This window comes from Leucopleurus acutus, assembly GCF_964270905.1.
Source record: "Leucopleurus acutus genome assembly, chromosome: Y".
Taxonomy (NCBI): domain Eukaryota; kingdom Metazoa; phylum Chordata; class Mammalia; order Artiodactyla; family Delphinidae; genus Leucopleurus; species Leucopleurus acutus.
Genome location: NC_139164.1, coordinates 14626699 through 14650628, shown reverse-complemented (window position 1 = coordinate 14650628; position 23930 = coordinate 14626699). Strand labels below are relative to the sequence as shown.

The window sequence follows — 23930 nt, the reverse complement described above, 5'->3', positions numbered from 1 at the left end:
CCCACCAGAAAGTCCAGATTCATTTCCCAAGTTCCACACAGGAAAACTCAGACCAAATTCAGGTACACAAACTCAGATACAGCATTCACTGACATCACTTGGGGTGTATAACTATACCAGAAAAGGGCCCAAACATACTTCAGTAAGGCTGAAACATGCCTCCGGGGACCTGGACATACATCATGGACCATACAACCAACAGGAGAGTGCTGATAATTGTCATAACACCCAGACTCGGCTAAGGTACCCAAGACAACATTACCAGGGTTTTACACTCTCGTAGAAAGAACCAGGCCAGCCACAGTGGAACCACTCCCATATCAGGACACCCAACTCTGTTCAGTCATCCCCAGCTAAAACCCAAGGAGCCATGGACACTATAGGAAACTCAGACCTTCTCAGGAACTCAGACTCAGCTAAGGGATTTCAGACAACATGCCAGGTGGATACAGATCAAACTCAGAGTTTCAGACCAAGCTGAAAGGACCAATACCACTAAAGGGATCCCATACACAATTAATGGGACACAGACCCAGTACAGGGGATGTCAACTCTTCAGAGGCATCCCCAAACAACACCCCAATACCCACACTCAAAACATATGTCAGACCCACCTTAAGGGACTTTAGACTCACAAGGGACCTAAATTTATCTTAGATTAGACTCAGCTGAGACGAGGAAGAATCACCAGGGGACCCCAGACAACGTGTCAGGTAGTCCCAGACTATACTGGGTCCAGACTCAAAGGAAGGAGCCATAACCACAAACAGTGGATGCCAGATCAACCTATGGATATATTGACTCAACTCAGGCATCTGCAAAGAATACACCAATGGCTCCACTCAACATAGGATCCTCAGACCCACATGTGGGATCCAGTCTCACTCTGGAGTCCTAGATTCAGTTGAGGGGACTCAGATTCTACCTTCGGAGATCTCCAACCCAAACCAGAGGGGCGCAGAGTCACCTCAAAAGAGTGCAGTCCCATATCATAGAACACAATCATTTCCAAAGACCCAGGTACACTTCAGGAAATACAGGCCAAATTCAGCGTATGCAGAGTCATATCACCATAGAGTCCACTTTCACATCTAAGTGTCCCAAAGCTATATCAGTAAGGCACAGAAATCCTCAAAAAAACACCAGAGAGACTCAGATACTCACAAAATCCCCAGACCCACACCAGGGGGTTGCATACTCAGTTCAGGGATCACATACCCTCCTCAGGGGACTACAGACAGCTTCAGATACCCCAGGTAAGCTCAAGAGATCCCAAGCCACAATCAGAGAACACAAATGCACCTGTAGTTACTGCAGATGCAAGTCAGGTGACCCAGAGTCAGTTTGGGGGCCAGTGATCTATGTTAACAGATCCCACACCCACCTTATGAGACCCCAATTCAGTTAAGGCATGCCCAGGCCACATCACAGGGGTTTAGACCCTTATATGAAGACCCAGTCCCACCACAGTATACCCATATCCACAACAGGGAACCAAAACCTATTGGGCCCATTAAAAACCGCAGGTAAACCAGATATTCTCAGGATACCCACACTTAGATCGAGGACCTCAAATTTCATGGTAGGTGGCTCCAAGCTCAAATTATGGATCTTCCATCCACATAAAGATGCACGAAAAACTAACACAGAAGATGACAAATCCACATAAGACATTTAGACTCAGCACAGGGACCCAATCAGCTCAGCTCAGTTATCTCCAAACAATACCTGAACGTGTTCACACTCAACACAAGGAAACCTAGATCCACCCTAGGTGACACAGAGCCTCCTCAGAGGTCCAGACTCAGCTCAGGAGATCTACACATTCCTGAGGGTAAGCAGACTCAGTTCAAGGAACAAGGGACAATACCATAGAAGACTAAGCTCAGGAGATGCAAGACCTACTACAGTAAACCTCACACCACTTAGGGCACTCAACCCTGTTCAGGCATCTCCAGATAAAGTCCACTCACTGCAGGGACTCAGTACTCCTCAAGAGATGCGGACTCTGTTCAGGGTGCAACAGACAATATGCCAGGTAGCCTCAAAACCAAGTCAGGGAGTCTCAGACCTAAATGAAGGAGCTAAGGACCCCACCACATGGGATCCCAGATGCACCCAAAGTGATACATACTAAGTATAGCGGACTCAGCCTAACTCACGTATTCCCAAAAGACACCTCACCAAGTCAGCCTTCCACACAAAGGAACTCAGACCACCCAAAGGGTCCCCAGATGCAGGTGAGGGAACCCTAGGCATGTCTCACATGTCCCATACTCATTTCTGGAGGCCCTGAGAAACAGCAGGCGACTCCAGAGAAACTCCCTGAGTTCAGGACCCAAAGAAAGGGCCAAGTCCTCCCACAGAAACTCACAAATTGAGAGGACTAAGACTCACTTCAGGCAACCACCACCAATACCCTGAAAAATCCACACTAGGAGTAAGGGGTCTTAGACCTACCTCAGAGAGTCTAGAATCTAGCATATGGGATACCAGAACCAATTCGGGAGACCACAGACCAGACCCTCTAAGCCCTGCTCAGCAGAAACATACTCAACAGACCCCGTGTACCGCAGAAAAAAAAAAAAAAGTAAAAGGCAATTTGGGGGAATAATGGGAATTTCCATATAATCAATAGGGAGAGTTCAGGGATTTTCTGATAGAATCAGCACAGGGTCCAATACTCAGCTAAGGATATTGCAGATCCAACACAGGGGGATCCACAACAAACTCAAAAAAACACAGAAACACATTAGAGGATCCAGATTCACTTCTGGAGGCACAGACCCCCAACCCCATAGGAGAAACCAGACACCTTCCAAGTGAGGAAATAACAGGTAAGCCATACACAAATAACACAGAGGTGCAAATATTCCCCTCAGAGGACCCCAGATCCACCTCAGTGAATCTAAGACACAACTCAGGGAGAGCCAGGTACCCCTGGGAACTCCAGTTCCAACTCAGGAATCTCTGACATACCTAAGGACACCCAGAGTCAGTTCAGGTATCAATATACAAGATATATAGGACACAGAACAAACCACAGAGGGCTCAGACCCATGACGAGATCCACCCAGACTTCATTCCGGTGAGAAACACCCAACTCTAGCGATACCTAATAGACTACCAGGAACTGTGACTTATCTCCATGAGACCCAGACTCACCTCAGAGAATATAAACAAATCTCTGGGTGCCCCAGACCCAACTCAGATGACCCAGACTCAGTTTCTGGGCCTGAATGCTACCTTAGAGGGTCCATACTCAGCTCAAGTATTCCTAACCAATACCCTACTGGTCTCAGAACCTCACAAGAATGCCACTCAGGCATTTCCTACACTTGAAACATACTTCAGGGAACCTAGACACTCCTAAAGAACTCCAGTCTAAGCTAACCAGACTGAGACCTTGGAGAGCCAACCCTACAACCACTTGAGCCTCTCAAATTTGTTCAGCCATCCCCACCAGGACCCACCTCAGAGGGTCCAGCGATCCTCAGAGAGGACACTGTTTCAACTCACAGAATTCTAGACATCATGCCGAATGGACCCAGACGAATTCTACACAGCCCCAGACCCAGATGTAGAAGCTCAAGGCCCACAATGGATCCCAGTCCCACCTAAGGAGACACACAGACTCAGCACAGAACCCAGACTCAGGTCAGGCCCCCCCAAACAATATACCAGTGGGCCCATATTCAACACAGGAAAAAACTCAGGCACTCCTCAGAAGATTCGTATTCAGTTCAAGGGATCACAGTCAACAATACAGGTAATCTCAGGCCAAATTCAGTGAGTCACAGCCCTAAACAAGGGGCCAATTCCCCTCACAGCAGAACCACCTGATGGACTAGGACTCGACTCATACCTGAATAAGCCACACCTTACCAGGCCCACATTTAGCATATGGGATACCAGAACCAATTCGGGAGACCACAGACCAGACCTTCTAAGCCCTGCTCAGGAGAGATAGACTCAACAGACTCCACGTACCGCAAAAAAAAAAAAAAAAAGTAAAAGGCAATTTGGGAGAATAATGGGAATTTCCATATAATCAGTAGAGAGAGTTCAGGGATTTTTTGATAGATGAGAAATGGGGAGGACCAGATCATGAAGCACTTTGCTTGCTATGCAAATATGCCACTTACTTTATTTTTTAGTGGAACTGTTCAAATAATTTTAAACAGAAACATGAATGTCTACAAGATAAAATGCATATGGTACTTTAATATGATACAAAGGAAGGCAGACAAAAAGTAATCTAAGCTTCAAAATTTAGCAGGGGCTACTCTTCATCGCGGTGTGCGGGGCTCTCACTATCGCGGCCCCTCTTGTTGCAGAGCACAGGCTCCAGACGCGCAGGCTCCGTAGTTGTGGCTCACGGGCCCAGCTGCCCCACGGCATGTGGGATCCTCCCAGACCAGTGCTCGAACCCGTGTTCCCTGCTTTAGCAGGCAGAATCTCAACCACTGCGCCACCAGGGAAGCCCTATACTATTGCTTTAAAAGGATAAAGGCACATAGAATGTCAGTAATAATGCAAACATTGTTTTTCAGCCTTTTTGGAGACTTCTCAAACCTTTTATATGTTTAAGGTTTCAAAAAGGAACATGTAATTTGCTTAGCCTAACTGGAAAACAGTCACAGCTTGCGATGGAGAAATAACACATTGCTTAATTTTGAATACATTCATGTTCAAAGACACAAAGGAAAAGTTTAGGCAAACAGCACAATTCATCCTCCAAACAAAAGTTTTATGCTTGTTTAACTCAGCAGTATAATTAACAAGAAATATTTCATGAAATTGTTTTACTCTGAAAATTCTGAGCATTACATTTTAAACACAACTTCTACTTTTCAACTAACATTAACAACTATGAAAGTACTTTGAATAATTCCATGTTGTCATTTTCTCTGAAAAGTCATAAAGGGAAAGTTAATATATGCCTGTTCCCCCCAAACCAACATTTTTCTTTTAGTAGTATTCAAGCATCAATTAAAGAAACCAACTTAAACTTTTCCTTTGTAAAGAACATTTGGTACATAACTGAGTGTTATTTTTAATATCTGCTTTGGCCCTCTCATTCATATTGGCTTCCCGCATAACCTCCCCTGGAAGCCCCACAACCTGAGCTACTGTATGAGTCACGAGGAGCAAGGTAGCCCCCATTCACAGAGGGTGGAAACCCTGGTTGTTCTTGTCTTCCACGCTCACGACCACTTGAATAAGTATTACTTTGGCTGCTTGAGTAACCTTCCGGACCTCCTCCATATCCATCTGTTGTATTGCTATCATAGCGACTGCTTCCACCGTAAGTCACAGGGGCCCTTTGTGCTGCTGGTGCACCACGGGAGTCACCTGTGAAGTTAATGATTCATAAACTAAATTTAAACATTACAAATTTTTCTGGTATCATATAACATGACTTAAAGTGCTAAATATTTGAAAAGATAAGCTTTATCTGTCTCTGCTATGAAAATATAAACTATGTAGCAACAGTGAAGGGCTTTCACATTTATTTAAAAGAGCGAGCAATATTTTTCAGCCTAAGTAGTTTATTTTAAAGTAAATGTTATTTTCTGAAAATGGACTGAAATTCTCACCTTCATAATGTTCCTATGCTTCATACTTTTAATAGCACTCTACTGATTATTTGAAAATGTTAAAATAGGGGCTTCCCTGGTGGTGCAGTGGTTGAGAGTCCGCCTGCCGATGCAGGGGACGCGGGTTCGTGCCCCGGCCTGGGAGGATCCCACATGCCGCGGAGCGGCTGGGACCGTGGGCCACGGCCACTGGGCCTGCACGTCCGGAGCCTGTGCTCCGCAGCGGGAGAGGCCACAACGGTGAGAGAGAGGCCCGTGTACCGCAAAAAAAAAAAGAAAAATGTTAAAATAGTTTTTCTGTAATGAGAAATAAAGATGAGACTGTCAATTTACCCTTCATTGCATTTTAAGTGAGCTATTAAGAAAATAATTCAAAGGTCTTTAATTTATCAAAAAGGCCATGCTAAACATAGTTTTACCTTTGAGGAACTGAAGTAAAATTAGAGTAAACAACGATCTGGTTAAGTCTAATTCTATGATTTACAGGTTGTAACTGGACTCTTACCGTAACTCCCACATGAATCCCTGTAAGACCTTCCACTTCGATATTCAGAATAATCTCTATCACGACTTCCACCACAGCCATCACGATCACTAAATTTAAAAGAATGTCATAGATTTAAATTACGTGTCACGATCACATAATTTAAAAGAATGTTTTTATTTGATAAAAACACAAAACTTTATATTACCTATGTTCCCCAGAGGGATGATCATTCCAAGAACTTGAATGTCCATAATAACGGTATGCATTGACTCTACGTGGTGGAGTATAATCCTTGCTGTCTCGGGAGCTTGGATAAGCTCTGCTTGAATAAGTTAAATAAAGCAGATAAAATTTTAAATGCAACTTATAATATCCAGAATATATAAAGAATTCAGACAACAGAAAGACAAAAAATTTTAAACGGGCAAAGGACTTGAATATACTTTTGTTCAAGGAAGATACACAATAACCAACAAGGACATGAAAAGCTGCTCAACGTATTTATTATGGAAATGCAATTCAAAACCAAAATGAAATATCTACTTTGCACCTATCAGACTGGCTATAATTTAAAAAAAACAAACAGAATATATCAAGTGCTGGTGCAGATGCAGAGAAACAAATCATGTATGTGCGTGGCAGAAATGTAAAATAGTACAGGCTCTGTGGAAAAGATTAGCAGTTCCTTAAAAAATTAAAGAATTACTATATGTCCCAGGAATTCCACTCCTAAGTATATATACACTCAAAAAGAATTGAATACAGGTACCCAAATGCTTGTACAGGAGTATTCATGACAGCACTATGATGGGAATAACCCACACAGATGGATAAACAAACCATGTTAACCACACATAAAATGGAATATTTAGTCAGCCAAAAAAAAAAAAAGATCAGAAGTAGTGATTCATGCTACAGCATGAATGATCCTTGAAAACATTTATGCTAAGGGAAAGCTGGGTAATAAAGGTCACATAGTGTTTGATTCCATTAGTGTGATATATTCAGGATTAGATAAATTCATAGATAAGGACACAGATGGGCACCTACCAGGGACAAGGCGGGAGAAAATGGGAGTGACTGCTTATTAATTTTATTTTGGGGTAATGAAATGTTTTGGAACTGAACAGAGCTGGTGGTTGCATAACACTGTTAAGTGTACTAAATGTTACTGAATTGTTCACTTTTAAATGTTCAATTTTGTGTTAGGTAAATTTCAGCAAGAACAACAAAATTAACCATGGCTTAATTCATATACTGTGTTTTTTCTTACCTATCTTTAGTAGCATAACCACCATCTCTTCGTGACATATAGCCAACTCTCCGAAAAGAGACTGGCTCTCTGTGAGGAGAAGCTCCATAATGTCTTCCACGTGATACTGAGCCTTTAATTTAAAAATGCTTGTGTTTAAGTATCTCAAAATTGACAGTAATGTTTCCAGGAAAAATTCAAAAGTCTGATATCCTTCCTCTCTCCAAAATCATTTTAAAAAACTACTCCTTCTAAAATTCCATTTATGCACATTTTTGTTTCCCTTTAAATGATACCACTGAACATTTTATTTTCGGTACACCTCCCGTTCCCTATACATTTCACATACCCTTTAAATTACCAGCAGTAGGGAAAACTTCTCAAAATTTGAGCAAATAATTAATTTTTGGTAACTACTGTCACATATTCAATCACCAAGTGGTTGGCTCTCTCCTTTATGTGTACAACCTTAATTATTGACCTTTTATGATGATAGCAATAGTGACTTCTATTGTTTATTAGCAATAAAGGGCTCATTTGAAAAACACTGTACCACTTCCAAAATATGAAACTATCTCCCATAAATAATGTTCTCTTCATGTGTTAATTCTTATTCCTAATTCCTAGAGGTCACTAGGACGTTGTTTGTTCTCTTCTCTTGTTTGTTCACTAGGCTAACCATCTAATAATGGAAAGGGTAGGCTTCTTAGCTTCTGTTGTATTTTGAAGTCAATACCGTGCTACATTTGGCTTCATTAATATTCTACACATAAAATGGCAATTTGAAAATGACTGTTTCAAGTCCGTACCATATTAAGGATCAGAAAACAGTGCTAAAAAAGTTAAGAGCACAAACTACAGTTCATATGGCAAGTTTCAGTTATTGTTTATAATAATTAAATTAAAAACCAGGTGGCCAATATACATAGCTAAACTACTCTACAGACCAGAACATTCTCTCACAGGACATAGTTTTCATGAAAATTCTGATATTGAAACTATGTGATAAAGAAGCCTACTAACCAAAAAGTGTTAGCAACAACTTAAATTAAGAGGAATTCTATAGCAAACATGGACATACAAGCAATGTTTTCCCCACTGCACTGCTAATCACCTACTACATGTATAATTAGAAACTAAAAGATTATTTCCCAACCACAAATCAATCAATAAATTAGTGATTGGTAAACATGTTCATATACTTCTCACTTTCCATTTTGCTTAAACATTCTGTTTAAAATAGCTCACTTTCATTAATAAGAATCAACTGCCTCTGCATTACATAGCATTTACCTTGTCTTCCCATCCCACTACTGCTTGGTCTTTGAGCAGATCTTTTAGGAGGAGGACCTCCACTTCTCGAAGATGGTCCTCTTTTAACTGGAAAGGGTCCCCTGGAAGAACTCGCATTGAGACTAGGAGTATATCCACCACAACCTGTGTTTAAATGAAATCTTTTTAGTTAACTAGAATCAACATTTTTTCATTGGTCAAGTTTCACTTATTGTTATAAATTTTCACTAAACAATTACCCCAGTCTTCAGCTTTCATATTTGTCTAAACCAGTAAGATTGTTTGCTCATATGACACATAAGTTAGTACAGTTCAAAGACTTACTGTAAAAGTCAGTTTGGAAAATCTAGGAAGAAATTCAAGAACCACTGGTATGAAAGCAGTTTGGGGAAAAGAAAGAGAGTACAGAAAAACCTGGATAAATTAAATGTAAACCTGAACTTTGATCAGTTTAGGAGGAAGATGATAAGTTATTAGTTATATAATTCTGGTGTCAAGGAAGCTTTTTTTTTTTTTTTGCGGTACGTGGGCCTCTCACGGTTGTGGCCTTTCCCGTTGCAGAGCACAGGCTTTGGACGCGCAGGCTCAGCGGCCATGGCCCATGGGCCCAGCCGCTCCATCCTAGGTATAGATCAAAACATTAAAAATAAAAAAGATGAATAAAAAATGCATTACCTAACAGTTAAGTATATACATACAAACAACCCCCTTTGCAGGAGAATATCTGCTTATAACTTTACAGTTGGCCCAGTATCCCTAGTTCTGCATCCATGGATTCAACCAACCTTGGATCACGTAGTGATGTAATATGTATTTATTGAAAAAAAAATCTGCTTGTAAGTTGACCCACAGTTCAAGCCTGTGTTATTCACAGATCAACTCTTAATGTTGATTTTTCAGTGAAAAGGGCTATGTTGCGTTCAATTTTAATAGTATTTAAGAAATGCACATTAAATACTGAAAATTTATGTTTTACCTTTCTAACCAGAAAGATGTTTAGATATATTCCAATTCCCCTGTAGTGCCACAGGCAAGAAAAAATGAGTATTCTTACACATGGCAGAATACGAACTAGTAAACTTTTCTCAAGATCAAGTTAGGGGGAAAAGAACAAAACTATGTTATCTTAAAATGGGCACACCCTTTAACTGAACTTTCAAAAAACATTTCCTAAAATTCACACATCTAATTAACACAAAAAGAAACCAAATGTTTTATTTCTGAAGACTGGTTATGGTTAATAGGTGAAGCAAAGGTTGTTAAATATATGGAAGTTTTTGAAATACAAAGTGCTTTTCCTCCTTTTCTTACTAAGTAGAAAACTTCTCTGAAAAAATTCAAAAAATATATTTTCAACGACTTTCTCCTCTAATACACACAGAAAGAAAACATACATGTTTCTGAAGCAGAGGTTTTTACTCTTTTCCTGAATCAAAGACACCTTTTAGAATCTAAAGCCCTATTTATTTCCCTAAGGTATTTTCCCCCAAATGCAAACAACAGACCCAGGGAGGAAAGCCTCATATCAAAATGACAACGGAGATTTGCTTAGATTTCTGAACACATACACTTAAGACAAATACTGCAAGGTGAAACCTAAAATATGAAGTGTTTATCCCTGAATTGTGGATATTCTGAGTGACTTTTATTTTCCGTGGTGTAGTTTTCAAGATTCTCTAGTATTTTTATGATGCAATAAGTCTACTCTCAGAATAAAATTAATCAATGTATTTCTAATAGATTATTAATGAATCACTGACTTAAACTCATATAAAGTTATTGGCCCTAAAATGAAAAATTCTAATGTATGATCGATAGTAGTACACTCTGTAGAAAACTTCTTGAAGAAAAGAGGCAATTAGTAATAATGGTAAAAGAGACTGAATTTAGTTTAAAATTTATGCTATTTCCCTGTAAGGTGATTAACTTTTTGCATATTATCTAGTTAAGTCATTTTATAACTACAATAAGTCCTTACAACTTAGAAATACTTCTGACTATCAATGTAATTCATCATCTAATAATTCTTACAGACTACTTTGCTCATAAAGGATGGAATAAAAACTGAGATGTTTCTATACAGTTAAACTTATGATTTTTCGGTCCTATGGCTGCAGCCTTGTATTTTAAAACATTACCCAAGTGTCCTCCACGTGAGGGATGCTCTCTTGCTCTTCCATTTCCTCCTCTTCCATTTCCTCCTCTTCCATTTCCTCTTCTTCCATTTCGTCTTCTTCCATTTCGTCTTCTTCCATTTCCTCCTCTTCCATTTCCTCCTCTTCCATTTCCTCCTCTTCCATGTCTCGGATTTCTCAGATGGCCCCTGTTTCTTGCAGGAGGTTGCGGTCTCTGTTTACCACCGCTGTCAAAAGATGGTTTGTTGGCTCGCTCTACTTTAATTGCTTTTCCATCCAAAGACTAAAAAGATTAAGTATAACATTAGTAACATTACATCAAATTTATTTACTACTGCACTAGTTCAAGATCAGTATTTTTTCCACAAAGCAAACATTTTCTTCTGAAATGATTGTGTCCTTCACTGTGCCAAATAAATGAGATTTAATTAGTAACAGTCTTTCAGTAAGTCATCCAACACAAAGTGTATGTATTGGCAGTTACAGCTCCCTGAAATGTCCTCTGGTATTAAAAGAAGATTAATACCTCTCACTTATCATGAGAGAATATACCCTTTTATTTTCTATAATGGATAACTAAACTCACTTCATTTCTGTACTTCTACCATTCAAAGTTTTCAGTGTCCCAAGGGTATATAAAAGTATACGTGTCATTTAAAAAATAAAATTTTTCATTGGAATAACAGAATTATCCATTATTCAAAATGGTTATTCCTACTCTAATTATTTTTAGCATTTATTAAATATTAAGAGAAAGAAAATTTTCCAACATGATTGCTGTTCTGTATTTACTTCTAATAATTTCCCTGGTTTTTTTTTTAAATAGAGCACTTATCTGGTCCTTAACATCTCTTGCCTTATTCAATTGTTTAAACATGTCCCCAAAGAGTAACTTATTATAATACTACTTCATATTCTTATGTTTCAGAAATGCTTACATTTCTTAATCTTCCATCAGCTTCCTAAATTAACCTTCTATAGATGCCAAAGTAATTTTTGAAAACATAATGCAAATCATCATATAATTGCTCTACATAAAACACTCTAGCTGTTTCATGTTATTTTTGGAAAACAATTTTAAATGCTGAATTCCTACTAAGACTTCTGGTGGATATGGATGGGCCCTGGCCCAATACAAACAGCCTCAACAGCCATGTGTTCCCACCTTAGGGCCTCCTTTTCTGTTTCTGGGTCCAAAATATTTCCCATAGACTTATGAATGGCTGCCTCCCTCCCAACATTCAGGATATAACATTGTGAGATCTATATGTATAGAAATAGTGTCCACCACTCCCCTTAAGCTCTAATGAAATTACTTAATTTCCCTTAATATTTTTCCATATGAAATTGCATTTATTTTTACTTGTATGCTTCTCATCTTTCACCCTAGAACACAAGTGTCCAAGAAAATAGGTATTTTGTCTTACCCACAACCATTAATCAATTGCTAAATCAATGCCTGCCAATAAAATATCTGTTGAATAAAGAAGTGAAGACTAATGTCTACACAGACTACGCGTTCTTGTGCTTGAAAACAAAGAAAATGGGGGTGGCGGATCACCATCAACTGTTCTTCATAACGCAACTTTATCTCTGCACCCAAAATAAAATCATGAGTCAAAGTCAACTTTTAGGTACTACCATACCTTAAAATATGAAAGTAAAGTAAAAGGGTCAACATGTGCCAAGTGCCTGCAGCATACCAGAAACCAAGCTATAGAAAAAGGGAATTAATGTATGTGTTCCACACTATGAGAACTGAGAAGCACTGGAGGTAATTTTAACAATTAACAATTCACAGTATGATGAATATAAAAAGATATTACCTGCAATATAAAATGGGAAAAATATTACCTACAATATAAAAAAAATCTTGGAGCAAATATGCAATTAAAAGTACAGTTTTGGGCTTCCCTGGGGGCGCAGTGGTTGACAGTCCGCCTGCCGATGCAGGGTACACGGGTTCGTGCCCTGGTCCAGGAAGATCCCACATGCCACGGAGCGGCTGGGCCAGTGAGCCACGGCCGCTGAGCCTGTACGTCCGGAGCCGGTGCTCCACAACGGGAGAGGCCACAACAGTGAGAGGCGCGCGTACCCGCTCCCCCACCAAAAAAAAACGCCGAGACTTAAAAATAACAGTATGGGGGTTTTCCTTGGTGGCGCAGTGGTTGAGAGTCCGCCTGCCGATGCAGGGAACACGGGTTCGTGCCCCGGTCCGGGAGGATCCCACATGCCGCGGAGCGGCTGGGCCCGTGAGCCACGGATGCTGAGCCTGCACGTCCGGAGCCTGTGCTATGTAACGGGAGAGGCCACAACAGTGAGAGGCCCGCGTACAGCAAAAAAAAAAACAGAAACAGTATGGGATATTGGGGAGAGCTCTACAGGCTAAAACTTATTTACTTTTATGTTTGAATGCTAAAACGGGTTTAAAATATATTGTTAAAGCTAATGTTAATTTCAATCTCTTTCCAACCAGACAATCCAGTACTTATGTGACAAAAAGGAGAGTGAAGGCTTATATGGCATTATGTTAGTTTAAAAAATTAGAAAAAAGAGAAACAATCTAGAAATAGTATTAAATGGAGAACACAAAATATTATTAAAAGACTCTTACCTTTCCATTCATATCTTTGGCAGCATTCTTTGCATCTGCAGAATTCTCAAAAGTAATAAAAGCAAAGCCTCTAGACTTGTTTGTTACCCGATCCTTCATCAAAATAACTGTAATACACATAAATCTTTTTAATTTAAAATTTCACATAAAATTGAACTTTTCATATTTTCAAAATAATCAATCCTTTGACAATTTCTCATAAGGCCTCCTTAACTCAATTTGATGTTATGGACACAGTACAGTAACAACCTCCTGAAAGTTACTTAACACTGAAACAAAAAACAAAAACACATAAACCAAAAAAACCCTTTCCATTTTATATCATTTCCAGTATTTTAAAAATAGAGTCAATAATTTCAACCATTCTACAATTAGCATATCTCTTCCCATTTCATGTCCTATGACCACAGTATATTTAAAAAGCCCTGGGACTTCCCTGGTGGTCCAGTGGATAAGACTCCACTTTCCCAATGCAGGGGACGCGGGTCTGACCCCTCTTCAGGCAACTAAGATCCACATGCCGCATGCTACTCGGTGTGGGCTTGATCCCTGGTCAGGTAACTAAGACCCTGCATGCTGCAAAGCACGGGTCGGGGGAAGAAAATAACGCTGCTTTTTTCCCTTCTCAGTAGTAGGAGCCCCTAAGGTGTACACTTTCCCTCATTGCCCAGTGCTTTCCTAATAAAAAGTAGAAACTTAAATAAAAAGTGCTCATGTGTTAAAAACAGAAAAAGCATTATAACTTAGCTGTCCAGTGGTGTATGTTTAACACACATTTGCTTTGAATAGATATATATATTGGTTCTAAAAATTACCTTCCATAATGTGACCATATTTCCCAAATACCACTTCAAGAGAATTTTCATTGGTGTCAGCATGGAGGCCTCCTATGAACAGTTTCCCAGGCTGATCTGCTTCCACCATTTTTCTGTAAGTAATTAAAAATATATCTTTATACTCATAGCAAAAAATAAATTATAAGCCAAAAGTATCAAACTATTACACCTGTTTAAAACTCAAGTAAAGTACCCAATATCAGTGAAATTATTTGCCATTTCTTACTTAAAAGAGAGGAAACTTGAAACACAAAGCAAAATAAGCACTGGCATAACAAATGCTCCATTTTTTATAGATCTCTTACAAAAACCTGTGTGTAAAAATCAGATTAGAAGGCAACTGTAAATTCTTTTGAGCTGCAGGGTTCAACGCTTCATTTCCAAAAAACAACAAAAAAATAAGCAATAAAAAATGCTCCTGGATTCTACACATCTAACAGTTAATAAGTTTTATGAACTGTGCAGAAAATACCTTAAACATTATTTTCAAAATTTTCCCATCTACTCACATTTTTCTTGATTATGCATCAAATACTGTTTAAACTTCAAAAATGGTAAGTCATAAAAGCAAAGGAGGGAGTTACATCCTTTACTGAGGGAAATTTAAACTGTTTTACTTATACTGAGAGACTTTAAGAAACACTGGTCCAAAGAGAGTAACATACTTTATGTGCAAAATTAAAATCTGACGGTTTTTGTCAAGTGAATCAACATTTTGACATCTGATAACTAAAGTTACAGGTTTTAAATCATTTAAGTTAAAATAGTTAGGTATCTTGCCTCTATTGTTCAGTACCTCTGCTTTCACAAAGAAAACCCGTAAGGAAAAAAAAAGTGCACGCGGAACAAAATGGCGCCCTGGCGTACGCTCCACTACCCGCAAGTGAGAGAAAAAAAAAAACTTAAACAGCAAAGAGGGTACGCGTTAATCAAAGGTAAATTTCTCAGTCCGCCCCCAGGGGTAAACAAGTTAAACAGCAAAGAGGGTATGCCGCTAATCAAAGGTAAATTATCTACTCAGTATTCCCTCCCACAGCATTTCAAACCTATCTCCACCCCTCTCCCCACCCTCTCAATTCACGGACAAAATCCAGGAACTTCACTGGCTTTCCACTGCTGCCTTGGGAACTGATTATCTGGAAGAACAAAACTTAAACGTACTGTTCAAGAACAACTGATAGACTTCTGGAGACAGTGTATATTCAGACATATGTCTACAAACACAACTTACTCGGCTCTTAAATCTTACAGAGAAAGCCTGAGAGAAAAATCAAAATCTGAATTACCATGCTTTCTCTGGGAACAGGAGAAGATACAGGTATCAACTCTTTCTCCTGAGGTATAAATTATTCTCTCCACCCTAAAATGCCGAATTCCTTACCTTACTTTGTCCTCTTCTTCAGAAGTCTTCCTCCCGCGTCTCTTCAGATGACCGCTAAAGAAACTAACGGTCAAGAGCAAGCGCTCTACTTATAGAAGGAGGATAAGGAACAGGACGTAGCGCTGGGTGGACGAACGGATGAGCCGCACTGGAGTTAGGGAAGATGAAAGATGTAGAGCTGGGGGAGGGGTGAAGAGAGACACTCGCGAGAGCAACTGGCGAGAGCAACTCGCGGGAGAAACTCTGAAGAAAACTGCAACGACACAATGTGTTCTCTACTTTTTTACTGCATACATTTCCCAGTTGCTTTAATTTAATCAATATAAAGGAGAAGGGCTTTCCTGGTGGCGCAGTGTTTGAGAGTCCGCCTGCTGAGACAGGGCACATGGGTACGTGCTCCGGTCCGGGAAGTTCCCACATGCTGCAGAGCGGCTGGGCCCGTGAGCCATGGCCGCTGAACCTGCGCGTCCGGAGCCTGTGCTCCGCAACAGGGGAGGCCACAAGGGTGAGAGGACTGCGTATCGCAAAAAAAAAAAAAAAAAAAGTAAAAGGCAATTTGGGGGAATAATGTGAATTTCCATATAATCAGTAGGGAGAGTTAGGGATTTTTTGATAGATGAGAAATGGGGAGGACCAGATCATGAAGCATTTTGCTTGCTATGCAAATATGCTACCTACTTTATTTTTTAGTGGAACTGTTCAAATAATTTTAAACAGAAACGTGAATGTCTACAAGATAAAATGCATATGGTACTTTAATATGATACAAAGGAAGGCAGACAAAAAGTAATCTAAGCTTCAAAATTTAGTAGTTATATGAAACTGGGAAAACTACCTAAACTCTTAAATTTACCCAGTCTACAGAAACAAGATGATGAAGAATGATCAGATAGGGTTATTGTGAGGTTAAATGATGTACTGAGCACACTGAGCACAACGTCTAAAAACATAATTCAGGGTTCAAAACAAAAGTGTGGAAATACTGTAATTGTTTTATATTAAGTGGGAGCCTGAGATTAACTTGTAATCCTGCCTTTCTTAGAGACTGGTCAAAATCATGATACAGTTTTTGGTTTTTTTTTTTTTTTTTTTTTTGCTATACGCCGGCCTCTGACGTTTGCGGTCCCTCCCATTGCAAAGCAGAGGCTCCGGACGCGCAGGCTCAACTGCCATGGCTCACGGGCCCAGCTGCTCCGCGGCATGTGGGATCCTCCCGGACTGGGACACGACCCCTTGTCCCCTGCATCGACAGACGGACTCTCAACCACTGCGCCACCAGGCAAGCCCCGAAACTGTTTGTTTTCAATTACGTTCCTTTGCATATTTTGTATAAAGTAAATAATCATTGTATACTTGCACTAATAATAAGCCTAAAAGAGCATAGGAAGACATGACAGAACACACACACGATTGGAGTGAAGAATAATTATTAACAAAAAGATATGAAAAATAATTAGTAGAAATCTTTGGTGGATAACAAATGATTTAACAGAAGACAGTTTACCAATAATTATTCAAGAAGAAGTAGAACCCCCAGACGTAATTTATAGTCAATTCTAGGAGATAGCTGAAATTTTGCTTAAAAAGCTAGTATACTGATGATAAATATAAATAAATGCTATTACTCAGATGACAAAGGTTGTGTGTCAATACTGTTTACAGATATAACCTCTAAAGATAGCATGCACAAAATGTATGACAATACAAATGGTAATGAATTAGAAACAGGGCCACTTCCTTTCTGGGAATAACTACTGCAGACTAACTGGTCAAATAAAAATATCTAATAAATATTTTGGGCTGGCTACTATAGGAAGTGCTTCATTTACTTATGAATTTAACTATCTCATTTGATTACTGCCACAGTCCTATTGACTGCTCATTATGCAGATTAAAAACGTTTTTTCTCAGGTATGTGCAACACTTTTTGAAGAAGAAAACAGTAAAATTCTTTGAAATACTTGAATGACTTGAAATGACTTGAGCAACTGGAGATGGATGTTCTAATATGACTTCCATATGACCTTAAATAATATGTAAATAATATAAATAATGTGAATGAAAATTATAAGGTTATCATATATATATATGTATATATGTATTAAGGTATTTATATTTATATATGTATATATCTGTGTATATTACATATTTACTTATATATAATCTGTATATACATATTACACATATTGCATTCTCAATTAGATTTTTAGAGTTTATTTACAAGAATTACCATTCAGAAATTTAGAGCATATTCTAACAGAGGGCCTCCTTTCTGGATATTAAAGAGGATTATAAAGCCATGGTAAATGGAATGATTTAGTGAACACACAAAAAAGTAATAATCAGAAAGCATGTCCATAATAATAAAGGAACAACTGGTAATTTTAAAGTGTTCTTGATAAAACAGAAGGCAAAGCGTAATCAATACATTTTGCTATCGAATTTTTAGATAATATTGTGGGTAGAGGAACATGTTGGATATGTTGCCTCTGCATGGATAGATTCAAGAAGCAAAATTCAGACTATAGGAGACTATATGGGATAATCAATATGGATTTATAATAAATTGAAAAAAAATAAAGAATTGAAGGGGAAAACTGTTTTAGAAAACAATTAAAAACATTTGAACCAATTGCAAAGTTCAACTCTTATTTGCATTTTATTTCAGTGAAACTGAAAACATTTTTAGTTTGCCATTTATGAGAAAAATGGAAATTTGAACATACTTCATATTTTATGATTTTTAAGAAATTATTAATATCCTTGTGGGTTTTTTCTAGTAATGTGATGGCCTACAATTGTCCATTACATATCTACTGACTTGGCTTGACCAAACTGTAATCAGCTTTCGCTCCTCCTCACAGTGTGCTAAACTTTGACCTGCCCCTCAACTTCGGGGAATCACTAATATACTAAGGTCAGAACATATTCTGTAACAGCTTATTCTGAGAATCAGCTGGCAGGGGAAACATTTTCTAATAAAATACCCCTATTTTACCTCCTGCTCACCCCTCTGCTTCTGTCCCACTAGGTTTCTGCTGGCCTTGCTCATCCTTTCCTCTTAAAAAATACTTTTTCTACTTGATTTTGAAATACTTGAAGATTCTGAAATCAAAGTGTTCTTCTATTCAATCGTCTTTGTGAATAAACTCTTTCCTTACCTAGGTCTTAGTTTGGTTTTCAGTTTTCTGGTGCTATGACGCAGATAAAGTGTTGAGAGCCTTTTGATCTTTATCCTCCTGACCAACAGTGCTGCCCAAACCGGAGGGGTTCCAGCCCAGGATTTGTGTCTCAAATGAAAAAGTGTAAATGTTACCCTTGAGTAGAACTCCACCCTAACTGAGGCCTTAAACGGAGGTGTTCTCTCTCTATTGCCCAGGAGTGGATAGCACCATGAGACAGATAGTTCTTGACAGATAGTTCTTGTTCCCCAAGAACATGGCACCAAGCAGGTGACATCAGGAGTTAGTCAGCTTCTACCCAAGACACTGGAACAAGGTCCCCAGCTTCCAGGAATTCCTTATCTTTCTACCCTCACCGTTTTAACTGTCTTTCTTTGCTGATCTTTCATCTCTGTCCACTCCACCATCACTTTTGCTATGCGTATAACTGATCCTATTACAACTGTAGCTCTCCATAATAAGCCTCACGTTGTATTACCTAGTTTTAAATTAATTTTTCATAGGAGTAGAGTTGATTTACAATGTTGTGTTAGTTTCTACTGCACAGCAAAGTGAATCACTTATATGTACATACGTCTCCCCTCTTTTTTAGATTCTTTTCCCACATAGGTCATTACAGAGCACTGAGTAGAGTTCCCTGTGCTATACAGTATGTCCTTAGTCTCTGTTTTCTATATAGTAGTGTGTATATGTCAATCCCAATCTCCCAATTTATCCCTCTCCCTCCCTTCCCCCCTTGGTGTATTACCCCTCTTTATCTTCTTCCTTACATGAGCTGTTTCCCCCATAAGAATTACTCTGTCCCTCCAAGGAGCCCCAGATGTGTAGTATTCCTTCACAGGATTCAGAGCTAAACCTCACAGTCCTACTTGTGATTGATTTTATCTACCCACTTTCCTTTGGAAACCTGCAGTTTTCCCCAAATTGCTATACTGTCTCAGGTTTAAGGGCATCCTTTGTGTTGACACTTAGTGGGGGGAACTTTAGATTTTCTCTGTAGACTTCAATACGTTTTAGAAAAAGCAATGCATATTTCCACTGTAACATAACCAACAGCTGTTTCAAAGATCTAGGTATTTTAAATTATACTACTTTGCCACCAATACAAATATTTACACTATTATTACGGGAGGTCAAAGTACATATTCCTTACCTTGTTCTTTTAATACAGTATACTTGAGAAGGTCCTAAATACAATTTAACCTTTACTTGGAACTGTGTCCTGCCATCAAAAACTTGGGAACTTTCCTCTTCCAAAATGGATGGGACAGTACTTTCATCAAAAGGGTCATATGAACTCTGAAGTATAAACCCATCTGACAACCATTTTCATGAACTCTAGGTAACTCCTAATGAGACATATTTATGACTACTTTGCATATTAGTATCTTTCTGCCAGATGAGCTGGTATCTGTTATCTAGCTAATTAGTCCCTATCAAATCTTTAACTAGATTATCTTCTTTTCTCACGTTAACTACATTTTTACCTCTGATTTAAGTTTTCTAGGAACCTGATGAATCTACAAAGACATGTGACAACTACAACTTAGGTGCAGAATTCCACCTAACCATGCATGTGACCTTTCTTGGTCACGAGGTTCTCAAGAAGCCTTAAAAAAAGAGTAAGAGATTGAGAGTTCAATTAAAAAATTGACTATTGCAGCAGAAGACAAACAAGCAACCTTTATTCTTGGAGCTTGTGCTGTGTAGGCCATTCAGAAAGGTCACCAAAACTCCTGCATCTTCCATGTTCTCCTTTAGTAAATAACTATGACTGTGGGCAATCTTATCGAAACTACCAACATCATCACCAGAGAACTCCAAAACTCCACTGAGTATTCCTTCATAATTGACTGGCATTGAACATGATTCTGGCTTCCTGCCTGTGGCCATTCTGTTGTAGCTGGAAGTACCTTCTCTGCATGTTTGCTGAAACCTCTCTGTTGTCTATGCCATCACCAAAACATTCAGACATCTCCTGAGCTTAGTCTTCTATGGTATTGTCCCTTGTTCCTTGAACTGAGTCTGCTTACCCTCAGGAATGTGTAGATCTCCTGAGCTGAGTCTGGACCTCTGAGGAGGCTCTGTGTCACCTAGGGTGGACCTAGGTTTCCTTGTGTTGAGTGTGAACACGTTCAGGTATTGTTTGGAGATAACTGAGCTGAGCTGATTGGGTCCCTGTGCTGAGTCTAAATGTCTTATGTGGATTTGTCATCTTTTGTGTTAGTTTTTCGTGCATCTTTATGTGGATGGAAGATCCATAATTTGAGCTGGGAGCCACCTACCATGAAATTTGAGGTCCTCGATCTAAGTGTGGGTATCCTGAGAATATCTGGTTTACCTGCGGTTTTTAATGGGCCCAATAGGTTTTGGTTCCCTGTTGTGGGTATGGGTATACTGTGGTGGGACTGGGTCTTCATATAAGGGTCTAAGACCCCTGTGATGTGGCCTGGGCATGCCTTAACTGAATTGGGGTCTCAAAAGGTGGGTGTGGGATCTGTTAACATAGATCACTGGCCCCCAAACTGACTCTGGGTCACCTGACTTGCATCTGCAGTAACTACAGGTGCATTTGTGTTCTCTGATTGTGGCTTGGGATCTCTTGAGCTTACCTGGGGTATCTGAAGCTGTCTGTAGTCCCCTGAGGAGGGTATGTGATCCCTGAACTGAGTATGCACCCCCTGGTGTGGGTCTGGGGATTTTGTGAGTATCTGAGTCTCTGTGGTGTTTTTTTTGAGGATGTCTGATAGACTTCTGGAGACAGTGTATATTCAGACATATGTCTACAAACACAACTTACTCGGCTCTTAAATCTTACAGAGAAAGCCTGAGAGAAAAATCAAAATCTGAATTACCATGCTTTCTCTGGGAACAGGAGAAGATACAGGTATCAACTCTTTCTCCTGAGGTATAAATTATTCTCTCCTCCCTAAAATGCCGAATTCCTTACCTTACTTTGTCCTCTTCTTCAGAAGTCTTCCTCCCGCGTCTCTTCAGACGACCGCTAAAGAAACTAACGGTCAAGAGCAAGTGCTCTACCTATAGAAGGAGGATAAGGAACAGGACGTAGCGCTGGGTGGACGAACGGATGAGCCGCACTGGAGTTAGGGAAGATGAAAGACGTAGAGGTGGGGGAGAGGCGAAGAGAGAAACTCGCGAGAGCAACTGGCGAGAGATTCTCGCGAGAGCAACTGGCGAGAGCAACTCGCGGGAGAAACTGAAGAAAACTGCGACGACGGAATGTGTTCTCTACTTTTTTACTGCATACTTTTCCCAGTTGCTTTAATCAATATAAAGGAGAAGGGCTTTCTTGTTGGCGCAGTGGTTGAGAGTCTGCCTGCTGATGCAGGGCGCATGGGTTCGTGACCGGATCCGGGAAGATCCCACATGCTGCAGAGTGGCTGGGCCCGTGAGCCATGGCCGCTGAGCCTGCGCATCCAGAGCCAGTGCTGCGCAACGGGAGAGGCCACAACGCTGAGAGGCCCGCGTACCGCAAAAAAAAAAAAAGAAAAAAAGGTAAAGGCAATTTGGGGGTATAATGTGAATTTCCATATAATCTAGGGAGAGTTCAGAGATTTTTTGATACATGAGAAATGGGGAGGACCAGATCATGAAGCATTTTGCTTGTTATGCAAATATGCTACTTACTTTATTTTTAGTGGAACTGCTCAAATAATTTTAAACAGAAACATGAATGTCTACAAGATAAAATGCATATGGTACTTCAATATGATACAAAGGAAGGCAGACAAAAAGTAATCTAAGCTTCAAAATTTAGTAGTTATATGAAACTGGGGAAACTACCTAAACTCTTAAATTTACCCAGTCTACAGAAACAAGATGATAAAGAATGATCAGATAGGGTTATTGTGAGGTTAAATGATGTGCTGAGCACATTGAGCACAACGTCTAAAAACATAATTCAGGGTTCAAAGCAAAAGTGTGGAACTATTGTAATTACTTTTATATTAAGTGAGAGCCTGAGCTTAATTTGTAATCCTGCCTATTTTCGAGACTGGTCAAACTCATGATACTGCTTTTTTTTGGGGGTTTTTTGCTGTACGCCGGCCTGTCACCTTTGCGGCCCCTCCCATTGCGGAGCACAGGCTCCGGACGCGCAGGCTCAGCGGCCATGGCTCACGGGCCCAGCCGCTCCGCGGCATGTGGGATCCTCCCAGACCGGGGCACGACCCCGTGTCCCCTGCATCGACAGACGGACTCTCAACAACTGCGCCACCAGGCAAGCCCCGAAACTGTTTGTTTTCAATTATGTTCCTTTGCATATTTTGTATAAAGTAAATAATCATTGTATATTTTCACTAATAATAAGCCTAAAAGAGCATAGGAAGACATGACAGAACACACACACGATTGGAGTGAAGAATAATTATTAACAAAAAGATATGAAAAATAATTAGTAGAAATCTTTGGTGGATAACAAATGATTCAACAGAAGACAGTTTACCAATAATTATTCAAGAAGTTGAAACCCCATACGTAATTTATAGTCAATTCTAGGGGATAGCTGAAATTTTGCTAAAAAAGCTAGTATACTGATGATAAATATAAATAAATGCTATTACTCAGATGACAAAGGTTGTGTGTCAATACTGTTTACAGATATAACCTCTAAAGATAGCATGCACAAAATGTATGACAATACAAATGGTAATGAATTAGAAACAGGGCCACTTCCTTTCTGGGAATAACTACTGCAGACTAACTGGTCAAATAAAAATATCTAATAAATATTTTGGGCTGGCTACTATAGAAAGTGCTTCATTTACTTATGAATTTAACTATCTCATTTGATTATTGCCACAGTCCTATTGACTGCTATTCTTATCCTCATTATACAGATTAAAAACTTTTTTTCTCAGGTATGTGCAAGACTTTTTTGAAGAAGAAAACAGTAAAATTCTTTGAAATACTGGAAGAATGACTTGAGCAATTGGAGATGGATGTTCTAATATGACTTCCATATGACCTTAAATAATATGTAAATAATATAAATAATGTGAATGAAAATTATAAGGTTATCTCATATATATATGTATATATGTATTAAGGTATTTATGTTTATATATGTATATATCTGTGTATGTATATTACATATTTACTTACATATCACATGTATATACATATTACAC

At 39.3% G+C, this 23930-nt stretch overlaps 1 protein-coding gene across 1 annotated transcript; it reads right to left on the bottom strand.

Annotated features, from left to right (window-relative positions):
* Positions 1-5313: 5313 nt before the first annotated feature.
* Positions 5314-14305, bottom strand: LOC309978858 (RNA-binding motif protein, X-linked-like-3; the record flags this gene model as incomplete). The annotated part of the gene is made up of 7 exons (XM_082865504.1): positions 5314-5355; positions 6106-6194; positions 7361-7472; positions 8633-8754; positions 10990-11050; positions 13382-13488; positions 14197-14305. The coding sequence occupies 7 exons, from the start codon at positions 14303-14305 to the stop codon at positions 5314-5316; spliced, it is 642 nt and encodes a 213-aa protein (XP_082721630.1).
* Between the last annotated feature and the right edge of the window lie 9625 nt (positions 14306-23930).